This window comes from Passer domesticus, chromosome 18 (genome assembly GCF_036417665.1).
Source record: "Passer domesticus isolate bPasDom1 chromosome 18, bPasDom1.hap1, whole genome shotgun sequence".
Taxonomy (NCBI): Eukaryota; Metazoa; Chordata; class Aves; order Passeriformes; family Passeridae; genus Passer; species Passer domesticus.
The window spans coordinates 5,262,167-5,284,405 of NC_087491.1; the positions used below are offsets into that span (position 1 = coordinate 5,262,167).

Consider the following 22,239-nt stretch of genomic DNA (forward strand, 5'->3'; position numbering starts at 1 on the left):
TCAAAAGCCAAATCCTACTCTGTTGCTACAGCTTCTGGAAGGCAAATGCTCTTCAAAAAGCTTCTCTCCTTTTAGCTCCTGATGATTCGATGGGGACCTTTGATGCAACATTTGGATTAGCTGCACACAACTGCACTGAGGGGGACCACAAAAGGGGGAGCCTGGCTGATTGCATAACTTTGAGAAAATAATAAGAGGAAAAGAAGGAATTAGAAAAAGAGAGAGAGAGAGAGTGGAAAAGAGAGAAAGAAAGAAAGCAATTAAAAAAAATATCTGAGACTCAAGTTTCAAGACTCTTTATGTGCTGCAGAGGAGCATAAGGTTTACCAGCAAAGTGCAACGGGGAGTCTGAGAGGAGAAATAGCTTTCTCTTTTGCCAAGAAAAAAAAAAAATAGGAATGTGTGTTTTGGACTGGACTGAGAAAGAAAGCTGGGGAGATTGCAAAAAGGGGGGTGCAGGATTTTTGTCACATTGATCCATTCATCTTGATTGTCTTCTTTAAAAAATAAATAAGGGGGGGAGAAGTGATAGGGGGATAGAGAGGAAGAGAGGAAAAGAAGGGGGGAAAAGGAAAACAGCAAAAGTGTTTGAACCTCTGGAGCTATCTGCTCCTTCAAGCTGATTGATTAGTCATGATCCCTGCAGTTTTAATGGGAATCATTCAATTGGGAAGGTGGAGCACCCTAGAGTAGATTAGCATATTCTTGTTTACTCATCTTCTGAGGGGCTTTTTCTCTTTTCTTTCATTTTGTGGAGAAGAAGGGAGGGGGGGAGGTTGGGGGAAAGGAGGGGGTTGTGGCTTATGTTATAAAGGAGGCCAAAAAAATAAATAGATTAGAGCATCTTTTGGGGGGAGGGAAATCAGTGGGTCTGAGTCTTGGAGAAAGCTGGGGGGTTGTTTTGGTTTTTTGTTTTGTTTTGAGTGTGTGTGAGAGTGTGTGTGTGTTTTTTTTAAGAAGAAAAAAAAATAAAGGGAAGAAAATTCAGCAGAGAAAAGAAGAGAGAGAGGAGTTCCAGCTGTGGAGGAATAGAGGAGAAGAAGACAGATAGAGAAGGAAGAACAGAGAAATACATTTCAACCAAGAAGGAGTTTTGATTTATTTGATTTTTATTTGTTTTAAGGAGAAAAAAAATCTATAAGCAGGAAAAAGAAAGAAAGAAAAAGAAAAAAAGAAAAGAAAAAGCAACTGAGAAGGGTTATAAAAAGAGCAAATACCAAGAAGGGTGAACAAGAGAAGAAAGTCAAGGCAAGGAGGAGCCCAAAGCTGGCAGATCGGGAGGATTTGCAGGGGAGAAGGGGGGGGAAGATTGGAAATGCAGCTCTGGAGTTTGCTGCTGCCTCTTGCGCTTCTCTGTACAGCCCTAGCCAGTGGACCCGAATGTGGGATGGACGAGCGCTCCCGCAGGGCACGAAGGGACACCAGGCACAGCCGCCAGCTCCTCCACACTGCCCCGGGCACCTGTGCCACCAGGTTAGCCCGAGGAAGGCGCTCCACTGCTGGGCTGGAGCCTGGGCATGTCCCCCGCAGGAGGCAACAGCGGGAGGTAAAGGACGAAGAGGAGTCCCTTACCCCGAGCAGGGCGCTCTATTTCAGTGGCCAAGGTGATCAGCTGCGGCTGAAGGCAGACGTTGAGCTGCCCCGAGATGCCTTCACTTTGCAAGTGTGGCTGAAAGCCGAAGGCGGACAGAGATCTCCGGCTGTCATTGCAGGTAGGTCTGGCCGTGCCTGTGGCTGCAGCATCCCCGCTCCGTGCCGGGAGCCGGCTGGAGGCGTGCGTGTGTCCGGGAGCGGGCTGAGCACACCCAGCCCCGCGGGAGTGCCCCGCGGCACACGGGGGATGGATGCATGCGTGCGTGGATGGATGGATGGATGGATGCATGGATGGCAGCGCCTCTGCCAGCACGCCGGGCTCGCCGTCGCCCCGCCAGATATTCCGGGAGATCCCGGAGCTCTGCGGACCGGCTGGAAGTGTAGGCTCGCAGGAAAAGTTATGTAAACTTTTGCATAGGGGAAATGGCAGTGCCCTGGGGTGGTTTCTGTCTCGCTGGGTGCGCGGGTTGAGGTGCAGGTAGAAGAGGCAGCTCTTACGGTGGGGTTTTGTCTAATTTTCAGGTTGGAAAACTGTAAGTAGAGCATTTGAAAGTGGTTTGTTTGTATGTATGGAAAGAAATGTATGTGACTGGTGTGTGGCTGCAAAGAAACGCATATCTAAGGTCCCCCTACGATTTCCTTGGTTTTATTGGCTTTTTAGTGTACTCCACTGTTCGCTCTTTAGATGCAGTGTTAGCATGTGGTTTCCAAAAAGCTATAAAGGAACTTTTTGGCTATTGTGAAACCTCAAATGAATCAAATGAGTTTATAAAGTTCCCAACCCCTCGACACTCAGCTACGGCTGGGACTCGCACTGCAGCTAGAGGATGTGTGGAGTATTTTTGTCTCCCCTTAGAAATGGCAAGTGTAACATCAATGATTCTAAGGTCAAACAGCCCTATAAAATCATTTAGTACTCAAAGCAGCTACCAGTCTAAGCTGTCTGAGCTGGACAATAACAAGGAGCATTGCACTTTTCTTATTTAAATTTTATGAGCCCATTCTGAATTTGGGTCCCTCTCCCCGCGTTCGCTCCCTCTCCCCCTCCCTCCCTCTACCTCCCGCCCTTTCCTCGCTTTAGTGATAAAGTGCAGCGAAGTTGTCGTGAAATCGGATACTTTTCGGAGGGTTACAAACCCTTATAAATGTCGCCACATCCATCTTTGCTCTGAAGGAAGTCATAGAAAATGGAAATGCCCTTAAAAAAAAAAAAAAAAAAAAAAAAAAAAAAGGAAACAGAAAGAGAAACGGGTATTGGGGGGCGGGGGGAAGACATGTTTTACAGTCCTTCTGGCGAGGAGATTCCCTGAAAGTACGAGGTTTCCATGTCTTAGGATGCCTTAAAGAGACAGGGAGGATTTCCCCTTTCCCTTTAAGTGGAGTCACTTCCTCGCAGGAGGCAGCGCTGCCTGTGCCGGCGGCGCCGCTGCCCCGCCAGCCCCGCTCGCTGTCCCCTGCCACCCTCCCTGCTGCCACATCCCCGGCTCCGCTGCCCCAGCCCTGACCGGCGCGGCTGCCGCCTCGCAAGAAAGTTGCTTTGTCCTAAAGAAAACAAACAAACAAAATAAAGCAACTGAGGTGAACTCAGCCGTGCTTTTCCTTAACTTTCCCTAATCGCAGCTGCTCCGCTCGCTTGTGAGGAGGGAGACGCCGCTTGTGCGGGGGTGCCGGGGTGGGCAGGAGGTGCCGGACATGGGCTGGTCCCGTGTGCCTTCAGAGCAGTGATTTCATAGGTGAACCACATCATTCCGTGATTTATTCCCCCTGGCTTTCTCATACTCTGCTCTTCTGGTTCCCAACCCTAACTTAAACCCCAGGGCTCAAAGTGCTTCCCTTTCAAGTTGGGAAAGGCAGAATTGGGGTTTACACAGATCTCATCGGTACCAAAACAGGGTCAGGGTATTTTTTAATGTGTTTAATCCAACACCTAGGTCCCCATGTCTGTCTTTGGTGCAAGTATCTCTAATTCTCACGACAGGGAACCTAGACAAACACACACAAAGATCATTTGTAGTAAAATACTTTAATTGGATGGGGGAGGTTAGGTTGTTGCCTGTATAAAACACTTGACCCATTTTATGCATGGAAATAACATTCCACTGTGAAAAATGAAGAGAAATGCCCCAGTTTTGCACCGTAGAGCTTCAGCTCAGCTCAGGAGGACTTTGTGATTTTTATTTTATTTTTAAGCTCCCCCTGCCCTCCTTGCACACACTCTTGAAGAGGAGCCAGGTTTGGCTCTGTGTGTAAACACCTGGAAGAGGTCCAAGAGGAACTCACTTGGAGTATCCTCTGCACACCACAGCCTCCCAGACCTGCAGCAAGCTTAGGGAGAGATTACGCTTCCCTCAATGAGGAAATCAAGGGTTCTGGCTGCCAAAACTCTTGGCTTTCACATTCTCACTGTTTTGGGATGTGACAGACTGAGGAGCTCAGTTCTGCTGTTGCATTTGCATCTGTGGGACCCCACTGAAATCAAGAGCCCATCTGGGTGTTTGGAGGGGAAGGGACTGGGGCACATTTGCTGGCAGTGCCAGAAGTGAATTTCCCCCCAACTTTCGTCCCAGTTGCAAATTGGGAAGCTGTGTGGCTGTAGAAATCTGAGGGAAGGGCTGGGACTGACTGGAATGCACCTCTTTTTCAGAGTTGCTCTTGTGTCTTCCCCTATTTTCTGCCCCCCCACTTTCTGCCCGTGACAACTGCTCCCATTGCACCACTCTCCTTTGGCATGTAAGAAATTACTGCAAGTGGTTCAGGAGCAGTCCCCTGTGTGCCTATAGGGGAAACCTGTTGTGTCTGTTAAAAATCTCATGTAGGACCCAAGTTGTTATCAGCTCCTGCGCCTGAGCCCTGACATAACGGAGTTCTTCTGCTAATCCAGGCTACAGGAGTTTCTGTCTGGAGCCAACTCTCCTTACGTCACCCTCTGCTGCAGTATTCAATTTGTTTTCATAAATGGCTAATTTTACAGCGCTGTTAAGTGGGTTCGTCATTGTGCCGGGCCATGCCCTGTGTCTGATGAGAGGCAGTCCTGGTGCCAGGCTCTGCCAATTTTCACGCTGCTTGGCAGCGATGTTATTGCCGCCCTGTTTGACTCCGCTGATATCTGCTCTGGCATTTGTCAGAGGGAAAGCTGTTGGGAAACTGGAAGTCTGACCCATTGATCTGCGTTACGCAAAAGCTCAGGAGCCCTGTCGGGGCTGGGCTGCGCTCCTCGGAGCGGCTCCCGCGGTGCGGCTCCCGGAGCAGCTCCCGGCTCCTGCGCACTCCCCCTCCCTCCATCCCTCCCTCCCTCCCTCCCGGGCCGCAGAGTTCTCGGACAAACCCTGCTGGGATGTGCGCACCTAGCCCGCAGCCCAGCACATCGCTCTTGTAAACACGCACATGTGCACACGGAGTCACTCCGCGCCTTCGGGCACCTTCCCCGCGCAGCCTGTGGATGCTGGGGCAGGAAAGGGTTAAGGTGGGGCTGTGCTGGGTTTAGGTAATGCACACACACCATGGAAATGAGGGGCTTCAAAGCGCTGCTGACCTTGCTGCTGTTGTAATCAAAGATGTGTCAGTTCCACTGTGAAAACTCAAGCCCATCCTAAGAAACGGGATCCTCCCGAGTCCCTGTCAGGCTGTTTTCTGGGGTGTGGGGTGGCTCATGTTTTCAAACGAGCGAGATGTTGACTCTTTACTAGCTGGGAGCTGAGAGCAGCGGGATGAATGATCGGCAGCGGGAGCCGGAGTAAGAAGGCGTGCCTGCTCTGAGGAGTGAAAGTTTTTTCTTCGTTTTGTTTTGTTTTTGTTTTGCTGTTTTTCTCCCCCCACTTCTTGGTTTCATTCCCCTCCGTCTCTCTATTCCTCAGCCTGCCAACAGGGAGCATGATCCCAACTTAATAAAGCTTCCTATGTAAGGGAGTGCCTATGTTTTCCCAACTTCAGTCCTTGATGAACATAAAACTGCAGCAGAATCCAAAGGGAAAGAAAAGCCAAAATCAGCATGGTGGAGCTCACTTAAAGCCACAGCTTTTGCATGTAAGGGACTGAGAAACATCTGTGTCAGGGTCCAATTATCAGGCAATTATAAAGATATGTAATTGACACTGCATAGGTCTAGTCCCTTGCAGAGTTAAAGAATACATGTTTGCTTTTGGGAGCTGTTTCCTTCTGAAGTTTTGGACTCTGATATTGATTTAATACACTTCAAGTAGAATTGGTGAGCTGAGTCCTATCTCCAGAGCTGATCCTCGTGCTGGGTGTGCTGGGAACTTGAGGATGTTTTCAATAGAAAGTTTACTCAGAGTTTCATTGGAGTTAAAACAATAGGCAGGTAGATAACATGGCATTTCCAACAGCCTGTTGTCTTTCAATTGTATGAACTTTCTAGTTGTGTTCTGTGATGAAGAACTACAATGAAGGAGAAGTCAAATATAAAACTTGTAGTTCTGCTGTTTAATTAGTGCTGGCATGTGCAAGGTCCCAGGGTGCTGGCCATGGTGGGCAGAGTGGAATGACAGGAGCTGGAACACCTGCCCAGATGTTCCTGCAAGGTGACAAATCTCTGAAACACCATTGCTGAGGGGTGGGGGAAGATGTGTGGGTTTGGCTTCCCTGTGGATGGGTTCAAATGATTATCCACTTCATGACTATGGATCTGGACATGGCTTGACTCATAGGTCACTGAACAAAATACCCTCACAGCTTGTCATTTACTAAGTATTTGCATTTGAACAGCATATTTCCTTCAGCCTGTGGAAGCTGAGACAAAAATTAGAAACTGATTTTTCTTTCTATAACATTTTCAATTTAGTCTGACCAGCTACACTCTAGAGTAAGAACAGCACAATTAGAAGGAAGCTGTTTGTTTGGTGTTTTTTTTTTTTTCCCTTTAAGCCCTTACACGTAGGCTGCTCTAATTAATTAAATGATAATAAAACAGAGGTCAGTTTGACTCTGTGTGTGAAGGGTGGCAAATTTAGATTCCTGAATGATGTATGGCTGTCTCCTGTAGGCAGAGGGTTGTGTCCCAGGCTGAGTTTTCCTCTCCAAGCTTCAGCCTGATTTATTTCAAGCCAGCCTGTTTCAGTTAGAACAACTCGCGTGAGGCAGAAAGCAAGCGGTGAGGATGGTGTTTGGAGAGAGAGCATAGCAGGGCTGTCCTCAGGGACTGCTGGGGATGTCTGGAGGAGCGCAGAGCAGGGCTGTGCAGGGCGGGCTCGCTGCTGAGGGCGAGGGGAAGCCCTTGGAGAGGCTTCGCACGCGAAGCCATGGCCAAAGCCAGCCCTGGGCGGGGTTGGAGCACCCTGGGAATCAGGCTGGAGCTGCTCTCCAGGCCCCCACTCCCACCCCAGTGGTGCCAGGGGGGGTTGTAGGTGGCCAAGGGGTGCTGAGGCTGTGGCTGCACTGAGCACAGCCCCTGTCAGCCCCAGCCACACATGGCGTGGGGAGGGATGAGCTTAAATCCCAAATCCCAGAGGGGCTCACTGGTGCTGGCTCCCTAGGAACCCAAACTCAGACCCTCCCCACAGGCAAGTGCCAATTTCCAATGCTGAACAAGACAGGTCTCTGCTTGCACAGCTGAGCCAGGTGTTTGCTGAGGAAGCTCCATGGTCCTTGAGTCCACTCACCTTTGCCAAGGGTGGCAGAGACCCTTGGCTGACCACATTGACCAGGAAGGATCCAAGTGCCAGCGGACATGTCGCTGGTCACTGGGGCCTGACTCAGCTTAGAGGCAGCCAGCTGAGGGGAGCAGGGAGTTTTGGTGCAGAAATGCCTTACTTGGAGCCCGGGTCTGGCTCTGACAGGACATGGGTCTGTCACAAGAGAGGTGAAGCCACAATGCATCCAGGAGCACATTTGACTCAAAAGTGTTTGGTGCCCTGGCAGCCCAGAAAGCCAGTTTTGTCCTGGGGTGTGTCAGGAGGAGTCTGGGCAGCAGGGCAGGGGGGACTGTGCCTCTGTGCCCTGGGCTCAGGTGAGACCCCACCTGCAGAGCTGCCCCAGCCCTGGCCCAGCACAGGGAGGAGCTGGAGCTGCTGCAGAGACCCAGAGGAGGCACCAGGGGGATCAGAGGATGGAGCAGCTCTGCTGGGAGGAGAGGCTGGCACAGCTGGGATTGTTCAGCTGGAGAGGAGAAGCTTTGGGGGGACCTCAGTGTGGCCTTGCAGGGCCTGGAGAGGCATAAGGCAGCTGGACAGGGACTTCTGACAAAGGCTTGGTGTGCCAGGACAAGAGGGAATGGCTTCACACTGAAAGAGAATAGGTTTGGTTCAGATCTTAGGAAGAAATTCTCCCCTATGAGGGTGGGCAGGCCCTGGCACAGGGTGCCCAGAGCAGCTGTGGCTGCCCCTGGATCCCTGGCAGTGCCCAAGGCCAGCCTGGACAGGGCTGGGAGCAGCCTGGGACAGTGGGAGGTATCCCTGCCATGGCAGGGGGTGGGATGGGATGACTTTTAAAGGTCCCTTCCAACCCAAAACATTTTATGAAAAATATTCCAGGACCAGCAGAGTTTAGGTGCTCTCAAGGCTACAGGATTAACCAAGTGCTTTCACATTGGGTTTTCATGCTGGTCTGAGCCAGGAAAAAAAAAAAAGAGCCAAAGTATAGTGTCTTTTTTCAAAAAGACATATTGAAAAAACAAAAATAAACCCTTCCATGACTGGGGTCAACTGCAATGCTCCCATATAATAGTTTTGCTTCTAATTTTATCTGTTGCTTTTTCCGCTCCTCTTTTCTTTTCCCCAGTAGAAATTACAGGAGCAGAAGCAGAGGAGGGACCACCTGGGTTGCCAAATTCAGTCCCCTGCAGTGTCAGGGATATAACAGCAGATAATTAGTCCAAACATTCACAGAAAATCCACTTTGTGGGTTCTGATATAGCACAGGCCACAGAAGATTTCCCAGTGCTCTACTATAAACCGAAGCTCTTTAGCTAAGACTGGGAGTCACCATTTTAATGTAAGACAGGAAAAGAGAAGGACAGATCGACAACATCTTAAGTACCTAAAATCCAAAACATTGTTTTAAAAAACTGTTAAGTATGAGAAAGAAAAACATTGGCTCTAAAAGGTATCAGCTTTGTTATTTTCAGAGAGTTAAAATGAATCAGGTGTTTTGACAGTTATGAAACTTCTATTGAAATTTTAAGTTGGAATATTTGCCAAAACTGATCCTTTCCCACAGATAGTCTGTTTTGATTAATTTCTCCTTTTCCTGTGAAAAATATTTTATCAAACATTTCCCACCCTTCTCTGGTCTTAGCCTGTGTGGCAGTTCCTACATCCCTACAGTTGTACTAGGAATCAATGTTTGATTGTGTTTTTACTTCTTTGCATCTTATATTCCAGATGATTGAGAAAATGCATCAGAAAATACTTGTTTGATCAAAATCCTCCATGTTTTTTCTCTCAAGTGCATCAGCAAGTCTAATATAATCTTTTTCTTAATTTACCCTCCTCTCTCAATGGTACCAATTTTTCCATCTAGTACTGTTCACATGGGCAGTATAGATTAGTCTTTCCATTTCATAAATGTGAAATATATTGGACTTTTCTGTTGCCTGGGTTCTGGGCATTTGCTTCATGCATTGTTCTGGGCATAGTTGCTGTGCTGTGCATTTTGGTTCTTTGTTTTCCCAAAAAAGAGGTTTCTGAAGATGAAGATGTATATTTTCCCTGACCTCATCCTTCAATTGCTCTGTGCCCATTTCCCCACCTGGGGGTTGTTGACATCTGGCTATGATTCTTGATTTTATTTCACCTTTCTGTGGAAAAGGAATACTTGATTGTTGTGCTATTTTCTCTGTCTCTCCACATTTCTCTTCATTTTCTCTGCTGTGAGCATGCATGCACATACACACACCATTTCCAAAGCCTCTTTGATTTTCTTCCCAGATCAATAGAGCATTTAAACTCCAATGATCAAGGAGGAGCAGCTTGTTTATTTCCCCACATATCCTGACACAAGTGGCACATCTTGTAAACTGCTTTGATTTGATGTTAGTGCCTATTATAAAGTTTACTCTCCCCAAAGCCATCCATGAAGTTAAAGTACTCTTACTCTGAGCAGGAGCAGAGCAGAACTCAAAAAGGCAAGGTAAAAACAAAACAGGAGTGAAATATCTTACCACAGAAATTTGCTGTCTGCTATCCTTGTTGACAGTGATCAGAACAATTTGAGGACTGTTGAGTTTGGCAACACTAAGTGAGGGTACATTGTGTATCTCAGTTAAAAGTGAACAAATATGAATACAGATCAATTATCCCTTGGCAGAATGGGGCTGGATTCGTGGTTACACAGGAAGCATGGACTTAATCCTAAACCTGGTCAAGATCATGAAAAATACCATTGAGCTTGGCTGAATCTGGCAAAGGCTGTGATTTCAGAGAGTTTTCCACACCCCTTCTCTACAGCCTGGACCTGTCTGTGTTCCTTGCTTCAGTATCCTTTATTTTGCAGACTTTTTTTTGCTTTAGATGTGAGAGAAGAAAAACTGTGAAGCCCTAACATCAGAGGAAGGAGACATGTTTATTTGGTTTTGCTATACTCCAAATCTCAAATTGGCCTCTGTTTTTTCAACCTTTCTTCTTTTTCTTCCCTTCTCTTTTTTCCTTTTATTTTTCAACATTAAAATATCCCCTATTCCAAACCCACTCTCCCATTTTCTGTTCTGCAGGGTGATGTAATTGTGTGTCCAATCCCTCCACCCTCTCTTATCACCATCCTAGCCTCAGTCTTTCCCCTACTATCTGGTGTCCTTGATTCCCCTGCTTTCCCTCCTTCCCTCTCTGCACTGTTGCTGCTTTCCTGCTCCTCTCCTGTCATCTGTGCCACGGGAAGGTGGTGTCCCCTCCCAGGGTGGCCACAGGTTGGTGGCTTTGGCCAGCTGCTGTTGGAAGTGCTGTGGGAACACAGGGTAAGCAGGCAGTGTGCTTGTGTGCTCAGCCAGGCTCATGGGCTCGCCTATTTTCTGGGAATTATTGATATTGTTCTGTTTAATATCCATCCTCGCCGTGCACAAACAAGGAGCGAGCGCTCGCTCTCACAGAGAGGGAGCGAGGGGGAAGCGAAACTGAGAAGCATCTGGAGTTGGCCTGGTGAAGCAGCAGCTGAGAGATATGATACCAGCTCATGAAAGCACAAGAATTGCTGTGTTAGAGAAACAAACCACTCTGTTCTGTGCTGGGCACCTCCTGGGGCCTGGTGGGCTCTCGAGTCTTCCTTTTGGGTGATATTTAAGGGTTTTTTATCTCTTCTCCTTCCTCCCCTCTGCCGTGTTTTTCCTCCTTTTCCTTATCTAATTTATTGTCTCTCTGTTTACTTTAAATCACTTTCCCATATGGATTTGTCTCTTCTGACCCATCTTCCCCTCCCTCATCTGATTCCCAGGAGTCTTCTGTCGTCATGGAATTGGGAGAAGAGCAGCCCTGTTCCTGACACCGAGCATCAGCTGCAGGCTCCTTTCCTCCTTCATTCTCTTCCTTGTCTGTTCTCTGCTGTTAGTGTTGGAAACATATTCACAAAGATCATCCACTGGATTGAGGAAACAGATTTTATCACCATTATTTTGTTTGTTTTATTTAACTCAGGGAATGAAATGGAGAGGAAAGGCCTTTGCTGTTACCAGTGTTACTTAGTTTTGAATGGAGTGTTTTTCTCCTGTACTAATGTATCCTAGTGCTGTTATTTTTCTTTATCTTTGCAGCAAGATTATGGTTTTATAGTCTTGAACTTGCCACAAAACTTCCTGCTGCTGATGGTGATAAATCTCAGGTGTGAGAGAACACATCCCTTAAAATCACAGAAGGATGCTCTGATTTGTCCTGGATGTGGCATTGTGCTGGTGACAAAGTCAGCCATCAAACCCACCAGCAGCCCTTTTGTTATTTTATTATAGGTTTTTAGGGATGATGATGGTTATTCCTCAGCTGAGATTGTTTCCCATGTGGAGTTACATGCCCTAACTCCTGTAGGATGTTTCCTTGTAGCTGTTGATGGTTCTTCAGTGGATGATGGCAGTACAGAGTGGTGGTGATGGAGTCTGTCACCTGCCAAGTGACATCCTGCTGGCGACAACACAGGGGCTGGGGGAAGAAGGCATTTGGAATTTGTGACATGAGCTCTTTGGAAATAGCAGAAAATCAGATGTTCTGGAATTCATATCTCTGAGCCAGAACACTGGTGGTGGTTGAATCCACACAAATTATTGTATTTCTCAGATGGAACAGTGTGTGCAGCCCCCAATGGGAGAGAAAAACAAATATCAGCAAAGCTCCTTAGTTCAGAGCACTCCAATTTAAATTGGAACACTTTGATATTTTTTATCCGTCTGCACATTGATTATTGTATTGACTTGCTGAAATGGCTTGTAAAACATTGAAGTTGTAACTGCTTATCTTCTTAGGAAATGCTGAAAATCTGCCTCTGTATATCTCAGGTTATTAAATTAAGGACAAAAGCAACTCCATAAAGCTTACCCCATAGTTAAATCCAGACCAGGTGAGAGGCTGCAGAAGGGGCCCCAGGGGATTTTTGGGGAGGGATCCCCACCCAGTGCACACCCTCATGGCTGAACAACCAGTGTTTCTGTCAGGAGCATCACCAGGGAGGCTGTACGTCCAATCCACGGGAGTTTTTCTGAATGCAGCAACATCTGTGCTTGTAAAGTCTGAGGTGCTAAAGTTGAAATCTGGAGCTTGCATTACTACTGTCTTACATGTCATCTGTCTTGTGGATAAACAGAGCAGCCTCTCGGAGGTCAAAGCAGCACCTTTCACCAGTGATAATTTAATGAGAATTATTTTCAGCATAAACTAGACAAGAATTGGAAGCCTCCTGTGCTGTAGCTCGTGAATGGAGATGTTCAGGGAGAAAAGGAGTACTGGGAGAAAAAGCAAATGTTAACTAAATGGATTACACACAGAGTTTTGAAACATACTTGGCAGAGAGAAGGGTGAGCAATATAAGCCAGATTCTGCTGTTGAACACACCAATGTAAACCTAGAGTAACTCCTTTGGAGAGGAAATCAGGGAGGGGGGCTGCTACAGACCTGTGAAAGTGTAGAATTTGGGGCAGAGACAGAGGGCATGCAATGGGGAAACTGACCAGGCTGAGAGGTGAATGTTGTGGAGAGCAACCTCCAACCATCGTCACCGCTGTCGGTGGTTTTATTTGGGTGTGTAATGGTTATGGTGATGCAGTGGGAAACATTTGTACAATGTGGGGTTGTTTTTTGCTTTTTGAAGTATTTTCTGCATATACCTATATCGTAATCCCTCCAGGCTGTGGAACTGGGCCATGTACCAGTGTTACAGTGAGCCCTTTGTGTTTCCGGCAACAAACACTCCTGAACTCTGCTCTCCAGGCTTGTGGCCTAAACTCCTTCACCCCCGCCCGTACTGTCCCATCTCCAGCAATAATATTCCCTCCTCTGTTTATAAACAAACACCCTCAGAGAAAGTTCACGGGAAGAAAAGTTAGTTAGTGAAAATCAACCACGCACCCAGGCCCGGCTATGGGTTGGAGCCAGCAGGGTTGCTGGATGTTTCCTGCCCTGCATCTGCTTGTAGGAGTTTCTTTGATGAGATGTTTGCCTGTCTAACTCTGTGTCTTCCTCATCTTTTCCCATCATTGTGGAAAATATAAAGAAATGGGGAAAAATTGTGGTCTAAATTTGCTTTGAAATCAGCACGGACAGCATTTGAGAACCCCAAGCAGGAAGGTTGACTTTAGTAACCCTGTAGATTTTCTTCTTGGTAAATCCACTGATTCTGTCTGTTTTGTTGCTGTTGTTGTTTTAACATCAAAATCTAGATTCTGGCTCCTGGCAAAACTGTTGCTCTTGAGTTGCGCAAAGGCTGTAAAAGGACTAAAATAGCCCAAAGGATAATTGTCCACTATAGTCTGAGCACAGGGCTGATGGTACATCTGGTGTTGCACACCATTCTCCCAGAACCGCCCCTTCAGGAGGTAGGAGTGAGCAGGACCCAGGGGAGTGGGTAATATGGGACTGTGGTCATCCTGGGCATGAGCAAAGCATGGTAATGGTGTCAGCAGCTGGAAAACATAGAATGTTTTTTGACTTGTTCCAGGGGTTCCACAAATCTCTGACAGAACAGGGGCAGCTGAGTAAATAGTCCATTTTCTTGTGGCTTCTCCTGGTTTGTGTCTTTAGCACTGCACCTTGGTCTCAGGTAGAAGATGAGTGGATTAGGTGTTTGTTTCCTTCCCGGAAATAATTGGATCCTCTAATAAATCTTTCTGGCCACTCACAATGCACAGGAAGATCATCAGATATAGAAAAGCTCTGGCAGTAAGGGAGGCAGCCTGGTCAGGCCCATGGTTCTTCACTTGGGCAGAAGTAGGGTGTCAATGCAGGGCTCGTGTCACTGTTCCAGCTCCCGCTCTTCCATAAAGAATGTGTTTGGAATTTGGGGCTAAGGGAGCTTTTACAGATATAATCAATGTGGAAGTTGTGGTCCCACTTTTAGTTCTAAAAGCCTCGAAGTTTTAGAAGTGTAATACAAAGGGTGTCCAGTGCTGGCAGAATCTCCAAACCTTACAATGGAATGGTTTAAAATAGCCTTATCTATCGATTTTTTTTATTTATTTTTTTTTTAATTAGGAAGAGAAAGTAGTAAGAGAACAAATATTTTCTGTCAAGTCTTATCTGTAAGACTACCCCAGTGTGGTCTCTCCACCTCCCATCCCAATGGGGGAAGATAATCAGAAGTGAGCATTTTGCATTGCAGCATGGACAAAGTTTATCAACTGTTGCACAATCCCTTTGCCTGTGAGCAAGTTAAATAAAGGAGCAGGGTGGAGCAGTGGTAGAAATGGACCTGGTTTATACTGGTGAACTTCCTCCAAGCATTCCAGTGTAACTATCAAAGTATCTCCTTGCAGGAAAGTTGAGCAATTCATTCTTACCCTTTGAGGAGTTCTGAATTATTGAAGAGCAGAGGATCCTCTGCTGGGAAAGGCTGGAATTCCCCACAGTCCTCTTGCTAGGGGTGGTTTAATCAAACAGATTGTTTATATTCTGTGTCTCAGCAGAGGCAATGCTCAAACAGCCGTGGTCTTCAACTGGACGCTGTAGCATGGGGGGTTTATTTTATTTTGTTTTAAACATCGGCATACCACCAGTTTTACTGGGAAATGGCCATCTGCAAACACCTGCAGGCTCCATGGAACAGGCCAGAGAGGGAAGCAACAGCAGCTGTGTCTCACAGAGGCAAAATGAGACAGCAAGGGGGCCGTGTTTCTTCTCCAGAGGTTTCTGCAGGGCTGGGATTTGGCAGCAAAGGTGGGCTGGGAGCACTTGCACTCCTGGAGGAAGAGACCTTGCAGCAGGAGGAGGCTGAATGTTGGTCCAAACTCTTCTCTGAGCTTTAAACACTGATGGTAGAGGCAGAGAAGCAAAATTCTTTTTGCCAAAACCTTGTGTTTTGCCTCACACTGTGAAGGCCAAACTGTTCTGTGAACAGTTTCTGTGCTCTCGGACTTAAGAGGGCTCAGACTGAATGAAATGGGAGTTATGTATTCCATGAGAGAGGAAAGAAGGAAATGAGATTAGGACAGTTCTTCCTACCACCTCCTAACTCTCCACTCCCTCAGGAGGAACATCTTTTGCACGTATATCAACAAACCAACAACCTACTGCACTTCTGTATGTCCAAAATTGGCCACAAAACTTGAGTCGACATTTTAATTTGTGTTCAGATACTTTATTTTTTCATTCCTCTTTGGTATATTCTGGAAGTGATGTATTTCCGCTCCCCACACGCAGGATTCTCTGTGCCTCACTGAGGAGGACGCACGCAAGTAGGCAATGTGGCCAACATTCTTCCAAACCCAGCAACCCAACCAGCTGTTCAGCAGGGCTGTTATTTATTGAGAGCTGTCAATGTGTTCAACACATGGTGTCCTTTGCCCTGTCGAGCCAACAGCCTGGCTTTTATGGGTTTCTCTGACACTTGTCACACACTGGTAACAGGACAAGCTGGAACAGGCACACGGGTTTATGTGAACATTATTCTAGCAGGGCATTACAACAAGATGTTCTATGAAGGAAGGAGGGACAGAGACCAGTTGGCAGAGGAGAAAACAGAGGCTGTTGCAAAGGGTAGAGGTTCCTTCTTGGCTGGTGCTTTCGGAAAGAGAACAGAGATTTCCTTCAGTGATAAATTAGATGCTTGGGGAGAAAGAAAGGGTGTTTGTTTCAGCAGTGATGCAACTCCTGTGTGAGAGCAGCAGATTCCTTCTCCTGCGAATTCCAGCTGCTGGTTCTGTGGCAGAATGGAAGTGCACAGGAATTGCTTTGGGGTTTTAGTTGCTGTTCTGCAATTGCTGAGAGGTGCCTTCAGCTCTGTCCTTTCCACCTCCAAAGGTGGGATAATGGCTCTCAGCAGCCTGCAGAGAGATGCTGTTTGTAAGGAAGAGGAAATGTCATTACTGCTTCATGATTGAAGCAGTGAATGACAAATGCCACTTCTTTGCACCAACAGGTTGGAATGCTCAGCCAAGAACCACTGCTGGCTAGGGTCGTGCTAGGTTCCTGTGCTGCTGTAAAGGGAAGACTGAGGTTGTGGAATGCCAAAGAGACAGAAAGACAGGGGGCACATCTTGCCAATCTCCTACTTATCTATTTGTCCCATCTTTTTTCTTTTGACTTGTGTAAGCTCGTATTCATGAGTATCACAGGTATTTATTTTCCTCTGCTGAAAAACAGACCCATTGCCTGAACAGTGTGACTCTGGCCACATTCCCTCCTATTCAGCACAATGCAATCTTGGCTCTTTACTAGTTAATATTTTCTGTCAACAACCTGCAAGGAAACAAAATCAGTGCTGATAAAATTTGCAGATGTTGCAGAGTGCAGGGAGTGGTAAACAATGACCAAAACAGGACTCTCAGTTGGGTGTTTTCAAAAGCTGAGAACATGAAAACTATGCATTAGAGTAAAGCCAAATGTGAAGTCATTCATATAGAGAGAGGGGCAGCAGGTCACACACAAAGGATGGATGGGAGAAAAGGATCTTTCACCTGGAAGCTGAATGCGGAGCAGCAACTGCCTCTTGGAATAGATAAAGCATGTAAATGTGAGCTGCCAATGTGGGGCTGTGGCCAAAGGTTTGGAGTCATTGTTGGCTGGGTAAACAAGGAGATATTGAACAGGACTGGGGAGGTTGTGTTACCCCTGTAATGATACTGGAGTGGTTGTTGCCAAAGAACTTTGTCCCATTCTGGTGTCTACAGTTTAAGAAGGATGTTGTTTGGAAGAGGATTTAGAGAGAAAACAAGTCGCAGTGACAATAATTATATTATTTGTAACAAGTCTTGAAGTGTTGGACTCAAGAAGATTAGGAGGTGACTTGGTCACCATGATCTTTAAATGAATGTTTTGGGAATATTAAACTGATAATTGTGGGTTGGAAATGAGTACCAGAGGATATGAGTAAATCCAATGGATCCAGTGGAGTCTAAACAACTTTAGAACAGAGTATTTTAGCAGTGTTTTAGACTTGAGAGTAGTCAGTAATTGAAAAACCTTTCTGAGTAGAGTGGTGGAATATCTGTCACCATAGCTTTCAATTAAGAACTAATTGTTTTTCCAAACTGCAAGGTCTTTAAAGAGGAATTAATTCAGTGATTACCCATATTGTCTAAGAACTTCTGATGTCAGATTATTCTGAGGGATTTTTTTGCTATTACTGGAAAAATGGTTGAAGCCAACACTAAGCAAGCAGCACTAATATTAATTTCAAATCTTTTAATTTCTCTTTTTTTAATTTCTATGGGGTCTCCTTGACACCAGTAGGATATTTCTGATCACCGGAATAATTCAAGCTGATTGTAGGGTTTCCTTACCATCACTGAAGTTTCATAGTAAGGCTCTGTTTTGTATGGTATTTTTAATCCTGTTTAGATATTGTTACATTTTTCTAGAATGATGTGCTGAGCAACGACTTGACTTCTCCCCTTTGAAACAGTCCAGTGCACTGTCCGAAAACCACCTGAAAAACAAGACTGAAATTTTTTCTCCTTGAAGGTTGTAAGAGCTTTATTGTTGACTTCAATGATGCCAAGAGTTTACCTCCAGAATAGATTTGGGGGAGAAAAAATTAAACAGGACCCTCTAGAAACTGGATCGTTGACAATGCCAGGAATGTGAAGCCAACACAGCAGACACATAAAAACAAAGTGGATGAGAAAGCAGAGAATAAGTTGAGGGTGACTTTAGCTTGTCATCCCCTTGCTGGGTGGTCTGCCTCAGTCTCGGGGCAGAACACCAGTCTAGGGGATGCAGGATGCTGGAATGACCTATTCCTGTGACTTTAGCTGAGTTGCAAACATTGACCAAAACCCAATTGAAGATAATTTGTGTTCTGAGACAGGATTTCATTTCATTTGGGCCATCCCCAGCTGGAGACGGTTCCTCAAAACTCAAATTTAAGCCAAGTGCTCCAAATGCCCCAGTCTGCTCCCTCCAAGCCATGTGCACATGTATACATAGGCCCCTGCACAGAGAAAATCGTGCCTGTACATGGTATTTTGTTAGTCTTCATTGCTCTGCTTCCAAATTTAACCAGAAGTAAAAGGGCTGAAATAACATAAGAAAGGTTGGACATATGATATTTCCTGCTGCTCAGCTAAATACAGGAATTGCCAAAAATCTTCCAAGGTAGCTTGTTTCTTTTACATTTTTCTCCCAGTTCTGCAGACTTGAGAAGGCCAATTACTTTCGAGAAGGATTTAGCTTTGGCAACACTTATGGAAAGCGAAGCAGAATTGTGACCTTTTGGAGGTTTGCCCATCGCTGTCCCATCTTGTCCTTTAAGAACTAAAGGCTGAATTTTCACAGCTACAGTCTTCGGTTTAATAGGTGTGAATTTGTTTCTGTGCACTTCTAAGACATCTTGAGTATCTGTGTGAGAATTTGCTTTTAGATGTCTATTTATTTGTGCTCACAGATCAAGTGATCACTGGTATTTGTAGAGCAGAAATACAGGTTCAGGTATTTCCAGGAGGAAAATCATACCAAAACAAATGAAATTGGATTCAAACTGAGCAGAATAATAAAGCTCTAAAATTCTATACTTAGGTTAGTATGTGGTGACTCCAGCCTATCTGGAATGCATACTATAATAGTTATATCATGTTAGAGAGGCAGGGTTTTTTTCAGTAGGACGTTTCCTAGAAAGCAGAAATATCTCTGTGGTTTGTGTATGGGTTTGGAACTTGTGTGCAAGTATGGAGCAGGGAATTTGAGGTATGAAATAGTCAGGATTAGCAAAGGCCCGGATCCCTTTCATAAGCGACAGCAGAAAACAGGCAGGATCAGCTCCCTTCTCCCCACTGCTATTGCAGCCTCCTCTGTGGATTGTTTTGGAGTCAGTTCTTTGAAGGTTGATAAATGCCTCAGTTGTTTCTATTAGTACAGGAAAGATGCAGTCATATGGGAAAGCCAGATGCAATAAGAGATTTGAGTCTGGATAAGATCTAAGATATTTTTACAATAAGATATTTAATTTTCACAAGGCAAAGTCCTTGCAGGGTATAAATCAGTATAAATGCACTGGAACTACTCAGTTTTGCACTCACAAAGTGTCTGCCCAAGAATGTTCTCAAAATCCAATTAAATAACTAGAACTGTTTCATGTGGAAATGCCCCTCAATTACAAAGACAAGTCTAAGCTATCATGATGTGATTTTTACAGTCTCCTCGCAGGGTGCCCTAGTTTGCATTCATGGAATTTTTTGTTTTTGTTTTGTTTCTGTAATAATGTGGATGTTGGCCATCTGTCTGATCCTGGAAAGGTTGTAAGGTTGTCCCTGCTCCCCAGGTTCTCTTCCCACTCCCTCATTGATCATAATGTTTGATTTAGGTGCCACTAGATTTCCTCCTTTGTTCTCCAGCCCTAACCTCCCCCCTGCAAACACACATGCATTGTGCAATGGTGTAAAAGCTCTCCTGGCTGCAGCTGGGAGTAGTAACTGCTCAGCTGGTTCCAGCACTGCCCTAAAGCTGCTGTAAAGGTCAGAGACAAGGGAATTCTAAAAGGCAAAACAAGCTGTGTTGTTGTCCCCCCTTTAATCCTGGCTGTGTGTTTTGATCAGCACCACAAGCCACCTCGTGTGCAAGGCTCCACTTCTCCCAGCCCTGTGTTTGTGGCCGTCCAGGGCAGTGTGTCGGGCGCTTTTCCAGCCCTGCTCCGGGCTCGGGCGCTGCCACAGCTGATTGACTTGCACTGCTTGTCAGACACAAAGCACATTTTGAAAGGAAATGCCATATTGAACTCCCCATGAGCTGATGGGTATTGTGCACGGTCATCTGATGGCACAGATGTGCCCCTAATAATCCTTCCAGGAGGATATTTCCTCCTGGGATGCTCTGGCCATCTGATCTGCTCTGAGGTATGCTGACCTATCTTGACCCAGTTTATGATCAATTCTCTCTGCTCTTTTCTGAAAGGAGCCCAGAAATATCTCTTTATCATTTAGATTGCCTGGAAGTTATGGTATTACATGTCTATTCTTTCCACAGAAGATACTCTGTGGTTGCTCTCAAGCATTAACTCTTACAAAGGGGAAGAAAGCCACTCAGTGTGAGCAAGAGTAAATTTCTCTGTAGAGCTTTGATAGCTAATCACTGTTTGGCAAACAGCACAGGGAGGAAGAGGAGATGTGGAATCAGAGGTGACTTGTGTTCCACCAAACATTCCTAGGTACCTTCATCTGTGTGAGTCCAGTGACTCTTCTGCTGCTGTGCCTTTATCTTCATGTCCTTTTTCTCAGGTTTGTGTGTGCTATGCATGTGTCTGTGAAAGATGAATGGTTTCCATGTGTTCCTCCTGATGTGTGTCCATGTGTTTTGCAACACCTGCTTTTCAAGTGGGAATGGTGCTAATGCTGGATTTCTCTGGAGGTGAATCAGCTGCCTCAGGTACAATGGGAGGGTTAATTTGTAATCTGGTTCTGCTGGGCAATTAGCAGAGATAAGACTGGGAGTTCAGAGGTGTGTGATGATCCCTTTCAGCCAAACCAACAAACTTACTCAGTGCTTTCCATTCCTGATATTTGAAGGTTATCTGGGTTTTCATAAACACTAAACTCAGCTTTTTAATAAGGCAACACCAGAGTGTCTAAATTAGCAGCCAAAATCCTGAATTCTTCTCTGAATCAAGCTGTATGCAAAGTCTCCCATATTTGTGACTAAAGCAGTGATTCCCTGATGGAACATCAGAGTTAACTTTAAGCAGGATCCAAGAGAAGCCTGTCTCTACTATTTTCACTGCTCCTATGCCCGTGTGTGTTAAAATCATCTCTGATAACATGGACATATACTGGTTTTCCAAGCTTCATCCAAAAATATTCAGTTATTGCTCAGAACAAGGCAGGAGAAATAAATAGTTTTGCAGGCATTACAATATCCTTACCCTTATCTAGAATGCTTCCGTGATCCCAGAATTCCTAGTGGGGACTGAAGGATGTGCATTTTTCTGTCCATCTAAAAGGCCACCTAAAGCTGGTTATTAGATCATAAACAGTTTATTCACAAAGCACCAGTCTCCACTGGTCCTGCAGCTTTATTGTGAAATGCTTAAGGAGATCTAGATAAGGAGCAAACCTTCCCACTAACCCTTGTTTACGTTGAGCCTGTAGATGAAGGAGCCCTGGGAAAAGCCATAACCAGCCCTGAGCTGGGCCTTTTATAGCAAGGACTGCAAGGCTCAGCTCCTTCTCTGCCCTGTGCTGTGTGTTCACTTACACCTCAAAACCCTCACAATCTGTAATTTCTCACTAAGCCCAGCCTACCAGATGTATTTGCAGTAAGCTCTTCTATACTGTTAGTGGTGTATTCCCACAATAGGCTCACTGGAGTGTCACTAATATGATTGTCCATGCCAGTGGCTGCTCTCTTGCAGCCCACATGATTTTGTTATCAACAGGGAAGTATTTATGTAATGTTCATAACTAACCAGCCACTATAAATTCATGTCTTGCTGCTGTAGTTGTTCTCACCTCCCTCTTTTCAGACTTCAAGGTATCTCATTGAGCAAATGAGTGACTGAGAATTTGAGAAACAGTATGCAATGTATGATTAATTTGATGCTAAATTACACTGATATAAAGATTTTGATTTTAAAAAGCCTTGGGCTAAATTCTCTATCTTAATTAGGCGTGGCTGTATTACACTCTGTATTTCTACATGATGAAGTTCTTGTCTTTCGCAGCAGAACGAAAAGAACTCCATCCTTCTCTCAGGTGTGAATCCTCTGGTATAGCTTGTAAAGGATAAAGCCTGGTGTGAATTCAGCTAGATTGATAGCAGCAGCAAACATCCCCTTTTTGCTCTTTAAGTAGTATGTTGCCACCTGACCAAGCCTTAGGTGGTTTTCTTGAACCACTCCTTGTCTCAGGGGGTGACCTCAGGAGGCCTCTTAGCTGTGTTGGAAATGGTATAGACAGAGATGTTGCCTTAAGTACTCTGGACTTTGAATTATTTAACTGTTGTGGAAGGAAGTGGGGCTGGGGGAAGCACAGCAAAGGAAAGGAGAGATTATTTCTCCCCTTTGTAAAACTATATTGGGTTCAACGTCACACCATGAAATATCCAGTGCAGAACTCAAGAACTGCTCCAGTGGATCTTCACTGAC

At 45.6% G+C, this 22,239-nt stretch overlaps 1 protein-coding gene across 3 annotated transcripts in view; it reads left to right on the top strand.

Annotated features, from left to right (window-relative positions):
* Window positions 1-871: 871 nt before the first annotated feature.
* The window catches only part of PAPPA (pappalysin 1), a 179,858-nt gene continuing 158,490 nt past the window's right edge, over window positions 872-22,239 (top strand). For all 3 annotated transcript variants that reach the window (XM_064393828.1, XM_064393829.1, XM_064393830.1), the window contains exon 1: window positions 872-1,712. In XM_064393828.1, the coding sequence (XP_064249898.1) occupies window positions 1,316-1,712 (397 nt within the window). In that variant the 5' untranslated portion in view covers window positions 872-1,315. The remainder of the gene's footprint in view (window positions 1,713-22,239) is intronic.